Source organism: Daldinia caldariorum (genome assembly GCF_022478825.1).
Source record: "Daldinia caldariorum strain CBS 122874 unplaced genomic scaffold F4812scaffold_7, whole genome shotgun sequence".
Lineage (NCBI taxonomy): Eukaryota > Fungi > Ascomycota > Sordariomycetes > Xylariales > Hypoxylaceae > Daldinia > Daldinia caldariorum.
In genome coordinates this window covers 227,860-239,631 of record NW_025953043.1, presented here as the reverse complement: position 1 = coordinate 239,631, position 11,772 = coordinate 227,860, and the positions used below count along the sequence as shown (strand labels likewise).

At 46.1% G+C, this 11,772-nt stretch overlaps 4 protein-coding genes across 4 annotated transcripts; all 4 read right to left on the bottom strand.

Annotated features, from left to right (window-relative positions):
- Positions 1-1,665: 1,665 nt before the first annotated feature.
- On the bottom strand, positions 1,666-4,467 carry F4812DRAFT_358774 (PTR2-domain-containing protein). The gene is made up of 3 exons (XM_047931815.1): positions 3,583-4,467; positions 3,371-3,523; positions 1,666-3,310 (listed from the first exon to the last, which is right to left on the bottom strand). The coding sequence occupies exons 1-3, from the start codon at positions 3,860-3,862 to the stop codon at positions 1,803-1,805; spliced, it is 1,941 nt and encodes a 646-aa protein (XP_047790529.1). The 5' UTR covers positions 3,863-4,467; the 3' UTR covers positions 1,666-1,802.
- Positions 4,468-5,445: 978 nt separating this feature from the next.
- Positions 5,446-6,974, bottom strand: F4812DRAFT_358795 (uncharacterized protein). Its single transcript, XM_047931816.1, has one exon. It carries the CDS (start codon positions 6,653-6,655, stop codon positions 5,858-5,860), a length of 798 nt encoding a protein of 265 aa, XP_047790528.1. The 5' UTR covers positions 6,656-6,974; the 3' UTR covers positions 5,446-5,857.
- Positions 6,938-9,399, bottom strand: F4812DRAFT_358737 (FMN-dependent dehydrogenase-domain-containing protein). The gene is made up of 3 exons (XM_047931813.1): positions 8,786-9,399; positions 7,427-8,696; positions 6,938-7,351 (listed from the first exon to the last, which is right to left on the bottom strand). The coding sequence occupies exons 1-3, from the start codon at positions 8,927-8,929 to the stop codon at positions 7,221-7,223; spliced, it is 1,545 nt and encodes a 514-aa protein (XP_047790527.1). The 5' UTR covers positions 8,930-9,399; the 3' UTR covers positions 6,938-7,220.
- Positions 9,400-11,476, bottom strand: F4812DRAFT_358742 (histone deposition protein Asf1). The gene is made up of 5 exons (XM_047931814.1): positions 11,390-11,476; positions 10,801-10,932; positions 10,694-10,733; positions 10,332-10,640; positions 9,400-10,258 (listed from the first exon to the last, which is right to left on the bottom strand). The coding sequence occupies exons 2-5, from the start codon at positions 10,907-10,909 to the stop codon at positions 9,871-9,873; spliced, it is 846 nt and encodes a 281-aa protein (XP_047790526.1). The 5' UTR covers positions 10,910-10,932; positions 11,390-11,476; the 3' UTR covers positions 9,400-9,870.
- Between the last annotated feature and the right edge of the window lie 296 nt (positions 11,477-11,772).

Here is an 11,772-nt window from a genome sequence, read left to right as displayed (position 1 = left end):
ACGAGATGCAATGCAAGTCTGAGGCTCCCCCGTACAGCGGCCCCTCTACCTCATCGGCGCACAGACGTATCTCTCCACAGTATCACGATATGCATCGTCAAACCCGTGTCGGACTCTTAAGACGTACTCCGTGTCTCTCAGTATTGATGCGCATATATTCATTTCGGTAATATTGACGTTAACTCTATTTCCTGGCACTGGTCATTCTGTCTCCTGATTATTCCCACAGTTTGTGTCCAGAGTGCTTAATTACAATCATTCAATACCTATAGATCGTCAAAAATAATATGATACCGTCTTCCTAGTAGTCAGCGACTGAACAAAGGACTAATGTACGGCTTAGGTCATCCATCATACAAAGTTGGGGACAAAGTCGCATCATTAACTCAGCCATCCACTCATCTATCTATTAGGTCTATATGGAAGGTCGTAGTCATATCATATAGATATACGTAACTCGATATAGTGGTTCAAATCAACCATACTATGGAAGCAAATGCTACCGGACTCTCCTCAGCTCTAAATGTTCTCTCTACAAAACCGAAAACTGAATGCCACGAAGAATACTCATTTATGAACACGGTGTCGCCGTCGCAAGGAGAAAATGCCGGTTGGACTAGTACGGCTGGAAGAACCACAGAGACTCAACAAGGGCAGGGAACTGACGCTGGAAGCTTCGGTCAAAGTAACAAGAAGCCAGATAACTTATACGAGATGGTATGTAATACTATTTGACTCATCTATAGGTAACTCAAAGCTTCAAATCTGACGTCCTTTCGCTTGCAGCTTCCAGGCACCCGTTGCCCAAAATGCCGAGAGGAGGGCATAGTAATCTGGGTTATTTCTGGGCGTGATTGCAGACGCTGTTATACTTACATGCCATAACTGACGTACTACGGAGAATAGGTGGCTTCCTGTCTGCGGCTTATGTGCTGCAGGACAGTAGGGGGCTCCTTGAGGTGGCATCTACGCACCTCAAGACTTCACGATAGCTTTGATTTCTGAATATTGTTGATGTTAGTACTTATCTACCTAAGTAGAGACTTATTATTACTCAAGTCGCTATCTATATCATCCAATTTTCCAACCAGAAATACGGATACGACCTTCGAAAAACGTCTACGGATTCACCACCGTGACACATTGGTTCCCGTTACGACACAAGGATATGATGTACATATAGTTCAGATTTCAGATGCATCTTAAAAACTGTAAGTATACATGTTTGACTTCAGGAACGTCGGATGATGTTCCTGAATGAGTTTCATAAAGGGAGGCATTCATCCCAGCCTGGTTATTGGCGTACGCCCTGTGAACCAACTTCAGCATGTGGTCTACAAAGATGCACCATGCGCTGGGCTAGGACATACGCTTTGGATGGTACATTGGCCGCGTCGCTACATGCTCATCGCTGTAGATCCTCTATTCCATAGCCGTTACGGAAGGCTTTGTATGCCTTGCTGTACTCAATATAACCTTTTTTTGGGTACACAGAACAGAAATATTGAAGTGTTTACTTACTTGAATAGAAGAGAAGACATACGATATAGGTAGATGAGATGTTTCCTGAGAAGCTTGTATGTTCTATATCCTGTAAATTGGGAAAGATGTTGTGGGTAGCCAGCTGACTTGGCACCTTTCCCCCTCGATATTTATTTATTTTTTTCACCGGATGATAAGAGGTATGTAGGTAACTATCAACTACCCTCCTCCTTCATATCATACAAATCGCAAGTCTCCACTGCTACTAATTTGGTATCATCAAGATATACAACGAAACGTACAAAAGCAATCCCTTTCGACTACGGTGCTTTATCTAGTCCCTGGGCGTGTCGAATCTTCTCTTGCTCTACCTGCGCCGCCTCGATAGTAGCGAAGTCCGCATCCTGGTTTTGACTTCCCTGGAATAAACTGTCCGGGAGCGCATTCAAAGCTTCTTCTTCGCGATCCAAGTCCGAAAAGCTGTACCAGAATCCAACACCACCGAGAGCTGAGATGATAGCAATTGTCATATATAGCCATACGAGGTAAGGATCAGTAGCAAGGGGAACAAAGGCCTGGCCTATCGCAGATGAGAACGCTTGAGAAAACCAGAAAACACCGGTAATAAAGCCTCGCATATTCTTCGGCGCCTTCGTGAAAGCATACTCGAGACCGGTAATCGACGAGCAAATTTCAGCCAGTGCCAAAATAACATATGCAGGTGTCTGAATCCAGACAGATAGTGGTGGTTTAAATTCAGATTCCGGAGCATCCGCCGGACGTCCAAGACGCGTCCTGCAGTCGGCAACGTACCCATACCCGTCTACACTCCTGCACGGGGATTGCATGTAAATGTAATGTTGAATAATAGCGGCGACGACCATCGCTATAGTTCCTAGGGCAAAGCCAGTCGTAATCTTCTTGATAGGTGTGAACTGGATACCAGCGCGTCTTATGATAGGGTAAATAAATTTATCGCAGATGGGGATGAAGATCAGCAGCGCGAAAGGGTCGAGGTTGGAAACCACATCATTCGGAACGCCGCCTAACTGCAATGTTGCGGCTTGCGAAATGAGGTTGTTGTTCAGTTGGTTATAAGAAAGCCAATATATTGGATACCAAACGAAAACGCTGCAGGCTTTGAAACCACGGCGTACCTCATCGACCCAGTGGTCATCGAATGTCATCCAAGCTGGGCGTTCGGACTCGGGTATATTGCTCGGCTTGACCCTCTCGAAGAAACCCGGCGCGCGGAAGTTCTTGATAGTAGTAATAGGATTCAACGACCAACGCCCCTTCATCGATAGGCCAACTAACGCCAGCGCCTTACTAAGGACCGAGCCGGTGGGTGGATGACGGACGTATTTAGCCTTGAAAGCAACCATGACGATAGGGCAGAGAAGGAAGAGGCCCGTGGGTAAAACGAAGGAAAGCCAGAAACCGACGTACTTTTCAGCGTACACCATCGAAATAGAGCCGACTAAAGATCCGACATTGATGAAGAAATAGTAGCGCATATAAATGATGGAAATTGTTAAGACAGGGTCCACCACAACACGTTCGCCGCTCTTCAGAGTCTTGATGATGGCCCTTGGTTGCGTATTTTCGTATTGCTCGGCGATCATAGGGGAAATGTTGGCCTTGAAAAGACCAACGCCAATGCCGAAGAAGATCAAGCCGACCGAGAAACAACCAAGAGCGCCTGTTGGGTTGGCGATGACCGGCGGTAGAGCCGATATTATGAGGATGATGTGGCCGAACAAAGCTACTATAACAGCAACGTTGATAGTCTTATATTTGCCCCAGTACGTGTCGGCTAACCAACCACCTATAACAGTAAGGTTTAATTTCTGTCATATCAGTAATTTAATACCAAAATATCACTTACCAAGCAAAGGCATGAGGTAAGACCAGAAAGAGTTGAACAGCACCAAACCAGTCGAAGCTCGTTGGCCTTGATCGAGAGCTCCGGCTTGTAGGTCCGTGCCACCGGCTCCGGTCGTAGATCCAGGGGGAAGAGGTTGCGAAATGAAGTTGACGACTATGCAACAAATAATTAGATCCGGCAACGTGGGGATAAGTCAATTATCTCAAACTTACAAACAGCAGTAGTTCCATAGTAGGCAAATCGTTCACAGAGTTCGACAAAGGCGATAGTGTAAATAATCAAGTTAATAGGTCCCTTAACGCGTCGTAAAGTATCGAGTTCTTCCTTTGTAGGATATTCTTCGCCATTTGGTCCCCGGAGAGGTGCTTCTATATCTAAGCTCGGGCCTGAACCAGTGGTTTTTAGATCCGGCGCATGTGGAGTTTTCTCCCCTATAATAGGAGGGCTATCGTGGGCGGCGTCGACGCTTTCGCTAGTCCCGTCGTTCGTCATGACGAGAATACTGCGTAATATTTTCTACTCGGCGACTTTCTCAAAAAAAAACCAAAACCAAGCTAGGAAAGGGTTTGTAATAATATTGCCGGAACGAATTGAAAGAATTTTGTTCGAAACGGCGTCCGCAACAAGCCAATCTCCAAAAAGAAATATAACTTTGCAAAGGGTGCCTTGGGGGGGGCTATGAAATATATGTACTGCAAGATAGCGGGAAAAGTAAGCAGAAGAGCTCAACTCCAATACATGAATCCTGACATCCTTTGTCGTTTTTGCCCCTCAGCTTGTCACAACGTTACCTACCCAGATCGGACCGTTCAACTGTCAGTAGTCTAGTCGAATAGGATAACCGCAATTACCACATCAGATCCTTACCCAGGTTATTGTATGATGATCTTGCCCAGATCGGTGACTTGCTCTTCGGGACAATAAGCCGCCAAGCATGAGTAACACAGTCACATCACTATGTTGCTTTGCGCCAGAGTAATTATCATTGGCCTGCTCAATATTCATAATCAATTCCCCAAGCGAGTCCTAGAATTGACATCTTGGCAGCTTTTAAAATGCTATTAACCAGCCTTTTCCAAATAGAAATAGCTACGGTATCAGTCAACGAGAGCAGGTTCGACGGTCGTACATATATAAAATTCGTTTGAAATACTTAGGTTCCTGTCATTTGCGATCTCATCCGGTCTTTCCATACCACGCCACAGAGTCCGTATCATACGAGACATCAGCGTCGGAAAAGGCTAGTGCTCAATCACATCACAGGCTCCATTCTTGATACAATGCGGATTACGGCAGTACGTTAAGCGTACCTCGTAATAGGCATCCGTGTTTATTCATGTCACCTAGCTTCTGGAAACTTTTCAAGCGCCAGTCTTACTACGGCTGTGCCTACCTAATGGCTCAGCTCACGAGACCATCTTGCGGCCCGCTGTAGGATACATGTTAGCTACCAGCATCTCAGTTCGGAGTTCAACAATAGTGTGCTACCAAGAAATCTGCATCGACTTAAGTCTTGTAAAGTAACGATGCGGGGCATAAACCAGGATATACAATTCCATATTCCGCGTCGCAGTTCCGGCTCATTCCAAATACAGCCCTGTCATATTTCTCTCGGTAAAGAAATTTGGAAATTCGCTCTCCATAAAAAGTGCGAGTGGGAAGTTGGCTCGTAGCTACGGAGTATTACCTATTTTGGCTATCATCAAGAGTGAAGGCTCGTGTTCTTAGGCCGTTAGATGATATCCTTGTTACTTGGCGTAGTTTTCAACCTCAGATTTGCAACTCACATGGCGGTCTAGGTCCTTCGAAGAATCCGAGGCATCGGGAACACCCCAAAAATTTGACCAGATGAACGAAGCAATAAAAATAATATCTCTTAACTTCTCATTCACCATTTCTACAAGACGTGTCGAACCCGAAGATAAGCGTCTTCTCAATGGATGGATATGCGTCATCAACACTGTAAACGCATCAGAATTGACGTAAATCCAAATCATCACGTTGAATACTATGGAGGAATAAGGTGATGGAAGAGTGAAAATTTGAGGGCTACCTCCAAAACTCTCTGTGCTTCTTCTTAGGTTTTCCAGGTTGTACAATGTAGAATATGTCAACCCAGCGAGGCATACTATAACCCTTACGTAGAAGACTTGGAGTTAGCAGGTACCTAAGAATAGTATAGTAGACTAACGGGTGCTTTTTAGACCAGATGAGACCCGCTATTAAGCGTAACGCGGGGAAGATCCAAGCTATCGCCCTGCCGCCTTTTTACTTGCCTCCCCGTCACGCTGCTTAGCGTCCGTTTGCGCTAAGAATCAACTAATGACACTATTCGTAGCTCAAGCCGCAAAACTAAGACACTGCTACGTTTACATTAAAAATATAAATTACTTACGATGCGATATATAGACTAAGCATGTTCTTTGTCCTCACTAACTCATCTATTATCCTTCCAGAGCCCTCAAATACGACCTGTATTTTACGTACCTAACCTAATGTGTATTGTTTGTTATAGCAGGTAGGTAGAATATCATCCCTGTTGATAGCAAGTCGCCCCCTGTAATTACGATTATCGATAGACATTAAGTAGCCATTTAATGTCCATGGAACAGATTCATACAACCTATCAAAATCGAACCGTTCAAGATCGGGCCCAAGAAGTAGCTGCCATGAAGTAAGAACTGTAGTGGTAGGGGCGATTCGTAACTCCGCTTTTATATCAGAGCGCAAACGAGAGTGAACAGGTTCAACAAACAGGAGGAGTGTTACATAAAGTTGATGACAAAAGCGAAACACCCTCTGGCAGTTTGTTTCATCTTTTATAACAAGAATATCTCTATGTCCAGAGTTCGATGTAGGGGAATACGCAGCAGATGGAGTAGGAAAGAAGTCGGCAAGGTAATAGCCGAAATCGATGTAGGGCTTCAGTGTTATCGTTGCGTTAAAAGCATGCTCGCGTAATGGTCGGCACCTCTTCAAAGGGAGATAAGCGGGTATTCTCGAACAGTTCGGTTTAGGGCATGCGAGGAATGGCGAATTGCTGTATGCCCTCGTAGCGAGACTTATACCAGTGGATAGCTCTTGGAACTCTAATGGAAGAGCAACAACCCGGGCAGGATCTTTTTCGGTACGAACGCAATCTAAAAAGGCAAGGGCCACGTTTTTATGGGCTTCAAACTTGATGATCAATAGATCTATATATATTCCCAGATTTGTTTGGGAATAGTGTTTACCCCCGAAGATGCTGGTTATCTGATGATCCCATCCACGGAATGCAGCATGCATCTATCCATACCCAGTCGATTGAGGGAAACCAATCCTGTTTCACTTTGGCACAAAAACCTTTGATCTTTTTGAACCCTGGAGCACCTCTTCGATAAGATCCGCTCTGGAAGTCTTGATATGAAACTTCACTATCACCCCAGGTATGAGAGAGGATTGCATATTGAGGAATATCACTATCAAAAAACTCCTTCATTTGCATCGTACTGCAATTTAGAAGCCTCATTTTGATTTTTTATTAACGATGGGAGTAGACATTGGATAGATTTGGGATGACCTAGAGGTGATGGGCTTCCGTGGCAGCTGGCAGGACTTTTCAAAAGATTGCTATGCCTAGGTAGCAATGAAAGGGTGAATTAGAGGCATACTTATTTTTGCTTCAATAGAGAGACTTTTGTGGTATATGTCAACGCTCTAACCCCGCTTACGCCACGCATACAAGCAAATGTCTGGTAAGTAAGATGTTCAGGTACATCAGGTACTTAGATTGTCGATATATCAATATCAGGTACTTATGGTGTCGTAACCAATCAAATTGGTAGATATGAATATACAGGTACATAGGCTTTTATAGACGACTCTTCTCGGGATGCCACATCTCGTTAAGTAGACGACTAGCATTGACCCTATCAGGCTGCGCCTCATCTAGAGATGCAATTCCAGTAAGCCTCATACCTGTAGCCAACTCTTCGGAGAGAACTGTATAGAAGTCACACCATATTAGTAAATAATATCCTCGTGTCCAGAAAGGGGCTATGATAAGGAGAAACATACTGTCGATACATCTTTCTACCCCTTTCGAACCATACGCCGCTAGCGCGTAGAAAAAGGGACGGCCTACACCTACGGCCGTAGCGCCTAGACATATGGCCTTGAGCACATCAGCGCCATCGCGCAACCCGCCATCAACAAAGATGTCAAGTTTCCCCAAAACCTCCGGGCAATACGTCCGGATTTCGAGGAGCGTGGTCAATGCGTCAGGCGCCGTATGTGCCTGCCTGCCGCCGTGATTGCTTAACAGGATACCCTCGCACCCGTGCTCCAGCGCCAACTTCGCGTCTTCGGCGCACTGTACGCCTTTAAGCACGAGCGGCCCACCCCACTCCTTCTTGATCCATACGAGGTCTTCCCACGACAGCGACGGCTTGAAATGGGCCCTTGACGGATAGAACCCGGTGTTCCTCCCAACTCCAGCTTGCTCCGCCGCGTCTCCAAGCCCCACCTCAAGTGCCTCTGCTGCTTTCACCCGCCGGTCCGCCGTGCGTTTCCCTAAGCATGCCGTGTCAACCGTGACCCAGATGCTCCTGAAGCCGGCGGCCTTGGCTCGCCTGATGCGGGATAACGTGACGGAATGGTCCGCGTGCACGTAAAGCTGGAAGTGGAGCTGCGAGGGGGGAAACTCGTCCACCTGCTTTTCCCCCGCGCCCTGGCCTGAAGCGAGTTTCCGCTGCTCGTCGCTCAGCGCCGCGGCGATGTCCTCCATGGGCAAGGAAGACTCGCTGCTGATCATGGCGTGGGCGCCGCGACGCGCCAGGCCGCGCACGAGCTCGGCCTCGGCATTCGGGTGGCCGCGACCGAGCATGCCCATGGCGGACACGTAAAAGGGGAAAGGCGTCGCGTGGCCGAAGATGGCCGACTTCGCAGACACGCGCTCAACGTCGCGGAGGATTCGGGGGCGGAACTTGATGCTCGACCAAGACGACAAGTTGCCTTGCAGCGAGAGGCCGGAGTTGGCGGAGCTCGATATATACGAAAACACGTTTCGTGGGACTACGGCCTTGGCTACTGGCTCGAAGTCCGACACCGCCACGCAGTGCGCGATGTGTGGAGGTCCGTTAGCGTCGGGTGATGATAACGTTGAAATTGGTGGCGGAGAAGGGGACGGAGATGGTGGCAAGACTGAATTCGTCGCTGGCGTGCTCGATGACAGTCTTGCTGTTAGGGACTTCAGAGCCTCGGGGGTTACCTCCCCAAGATAGCTCCCCTTAGGTAGATATTCTAACACATCCGGAGAATGGATTGTTCGGAATTCGGCCGTGGCATCCTATTCATTCTGTTATTCCTCTTGAACCCGACAGTATACGATTTCTCGGGAACTCAACGTAGCGAGCTTAGCTGGAGAATTATGCATACCGTCCCTCCTTGCTTTACTAAGATAGCTGCTCCCCCTGGGTGGTGTTCTAAGTACGGCGTTACATCGTAGACCTTGCCGTCGACCACGATCCAGCACGAAGATGCTGTATTATGTTTTGCTAACTCGGCAGCGTCTAATAACATTGTTCCCGCAGAATTCGGCTTAAATACGTCCTCAGGAAAGCCAGGGACTTGTCTGTTAACTAGGTACCTAACCTTACTGAACTCTCATATGTTTCTTCGGGTTTGTCCAAGGCCGAGGCAATGGTATTTACACAGCAGATAACCCCCTCTTCTCCGCTCCGTTCGGATTGCGATCCTCCTCAACCTACCATGACAAAACGTCCATGCTGTCAATCCCGATATATTTCCTACCCCACAGCACAACCCCTCTCACCACTTACCATTCAAGCCAAACTGGCCTATCCACTCTTACGGCGCGGATTTAGGTGAAGTTTGATTGGTTTATTTACAGTATGGATATGTACCTGGTATTCTACATGCACTTAACACTTGAAATTATCACGTGGAACATCAGCTAAGGGCCTAATGTATGCTACGGTTAGGAGTCACATAGTTGTCCAGATGTTCCAGAGAATTGCATGATTCAGTGCAAGAGTTGCTGGATTCCTCAAAGCATCATCTTCATTAAGTAGCACATTGGCGATTTGGTCAAAGTGCTTTCACATATGCTAATAAGCGAGAACTACTAACAATTAGCCCCCATCAATATTAAATAGAGAGTGCGAATGGAACAGGAAGTCTCATCAGGGCCACAGATAAAAACAAACAAGATAAACTTGATTTCTTTTCTGTTCATGTCACCCTTTATGTTACCAAAGAGGCCATGAATTTGGGGGCATAAACCATATGCATCCGTGTTATGGAACAGGAAGTGAAGTGTTTATAAGCCATGTGTGTGGCCTTTCATTACCAAATGACTCATACTCCTACCATAAGCCAATTAACACTCATATCAAGGCTTTTTTTCATAACTTCGTACGGAACATCAACCACAACTGCATGCAGAAAAAGCCTGATGATAGGCTATTGAAATCAACCTCCAACCGAAGACCAAACGATGGTTAATGAGCCATGACCTCGTGAGGCTTGGATGAGTCACCAACTGGCTTCTCGTCAACCTCCATGGCATCGTCACCGCCTTCGACAACTTCACCCTCAACTTCTTCCTCAAGGTCGTCCTCGCTTTCATTCTCGAGATCGACGCTGCCCTCTTCGGACATCTCATCCTCTTCAGCCTGCTCTCCGTTCTCCTCAACGCCTTCCATTTCAGCGTCTCCATCGGCGGCTACGGCGGCAGCATTGGCTCCACCAGCAGCCTCAGCAGCCTCGACGCCCTCTTCCTCAGCTTCTTCTTCGAGTTCTTCAGCTCCATACTCTTCGTCATCGGGTTGGAGATCGGCTTCGGGTTGCTCAGGGGGGAATTCAGGGGGAGCAGATGCTTCGGAATCCCTATCATGCGAATGAGTATAAACAGTAAAATTCCAGTGGCCACGAATGATAAGGATAGGAAGTATTAACATACCACTTGATGGCAAATCGCGTGACCCTCGGCTTATCGGCTAACACATTGCGACGAATCTTCTCGACAATGGGTTTGGCAGGGGGGTCAGCGTTCAACTCGTCAGTCTCGTACTCATTGTTGACGTAGTATCCAACGCGAACGAACTCGCGGCCGTCGTAGGAGCAAGTTAGGAGGACCACAGTCACTCCCAAAATGTCGGCATCAGGAATACGGTTAGTCTTGGGGGCATCGGCCTCGAAGATGAACTTGTTGACACCGACGGGGATGGGTCCGACAAGGAGAGAGTCGAGCTCTTGATCGTACTGATCACTGTTGATCGGAATTAGCGCGTAACTATCGAAGAGGACGAAATGGTAATTTACGAGGTTGCAGAGCCGACGTAGGTCAACTTCCACTCCAAATCTAGGATACAGTCAGTTAAAACCAATATTCCAAAAATGTATCGGATTCCCATAAAGGAGATGTGTACCCTTCTCAAGTTGCTCGAGACATTCAAAGGTAATCTCGAAGACATAGTTGTCGGTGAATTTGGCGGGGTTGTTCAAAATATTGACGCCAAGTAAAGATACGACAGACATCTTGGACGATTGTGGTGTAGAACCTTGCAAAGTGCTTAAGTAGACTAAAGGAAAAAAAAGAGATGAATGATTAAAAACAGAGAGAAGAGGTGGATTGTCAAAGAAAAGCAGTTAAGAGAGAAGGAAAGAAGTTGTGGTCTCTAGATGGGAGGTTGGCGGTGGGCGATTCCCTAGTGTTTATTTTGCGACCTGAAAACTAGGTACGTTAACCTCTAGGTAAGGTACCTCAGTTGCCAGCTAAACTAAGGGTCAAGCAGGGGTCCCTTTTTTTTCTCTCAAATAAAAAAAAGGGCAACGCGCTTTTTTTTGAAGAAAGCGCGTTCAGTGCTTGCATCAGGTAGCAATAGGTACATGGCCTAAGTATACGTAAGTGGGCAAATTAGACAGCGATAGTGCTCACACAATACATGCACACGATTAGCCCGGTATCTGAAGGAAAACGAGATTGCTATAGGTACAATATATAAAACAGGTACATACCTGTTAGTAACAGTTGACTGATATAAGTTTTTAATGTACCTAGGTACCTAAGGTACTAGGTAACGCATTATCAGAAAAAAATATATCAATGGAAGAAATATACTAATGTCAATGAAAAAGGTACCTACCTGTAGTGCTAGGTAATAAGAGGTACCCACACATTGTACACGTAGGTAGGGGAGGAAAGTTTTAGGTACTTCTTAGTAAGGATGGGCATAATGCGCATAATAGAATTATTATGCGGCAATATATACATTATACACATAATATAATAGAATATTAACGTAATTATATTAATAACGTTAAATGCAGTCGTTTAAATTAAGAAAAAATTAATAAGTTATTTTTTATTTACGTAAATTTAAATATATTAATTAAAATAC

Excerpts from the sequence above, each read along its gene's own strand:
- F4812DRAFT_358774 (XM_047931815.1), bottom strand. The coding sequence starts at position 3,862 with ATGACGAACGACGGGACTAGCGAAAGCGTCGACGCCGCCCACGATAGC. Across the intron at positions 3,524-3,582 it reads CTATGGAACTACTGCTGTTT|TCGTCAACTTCATTTCGCAA; the intron begins GTAAGTTTGAGA and ends TTTGTTGCATAG. Across the intron at positions 3,311-3,370 it reads TTACCTCATGCCTTTGCTTG|GTGGTTGGTTAGCCGACACG; the intron begins GTAAGTGATATT and ends TTACTGTTATAG.
- F4812DRAFT_358795 (XM_047931816.1), bottom strand. The coding sequence starts at position 6,655 with ATGCATGCTGCATTCCGTGGATGGGATCATCAGATAACCAGCATCTTC.
- F4812DRAFT_358737 (XM_047931813.1), bottom strand. The coding sequence starts at position 8,929 with ATGTTATTAGACGCTGCCGAGTTAGCAAAACATAATACAGCATCTTCG. Across the intron at positions 8,697-8,785 it reads TAGTAAAGCAAGGAGGGACG|GATGCCACGGCCGAATTCCG; the intron begins GTATGCATAATT and ends CAGAATGAATAG. Across the intron at positions 7,352-7,426 it reads GGTAGAAAGATGTATCGACA|TTCTCTCCGAAGAGTTGGCT; the intron begins GTATGTTTCTCC and ends ACTTCTATACAG.
- F4812DRAFT_358742 (XM_047931814.1), bottom strand. The coding sequence starts at position 10,909 with ATGTCTGTCGTATCTTTACTTGGCGTCAATATTTTGAACAACCCCGCC. Across the intron at positions 10,641-10,693 it reads TACGTCGGCTCTGCAACCTC|TGATCAGTACGATCAAGAGC; the intron begins GTAAATTACCAT and ends TCCGATCAACAG. Across the intron at positions 10,259-10,331 it reads ACGCGATTTGCCATCAAGTG|GGATTCCGAAGCATCTGCTC; the intron begins GTATGTTAATAC and ends TTCGCATGATAG.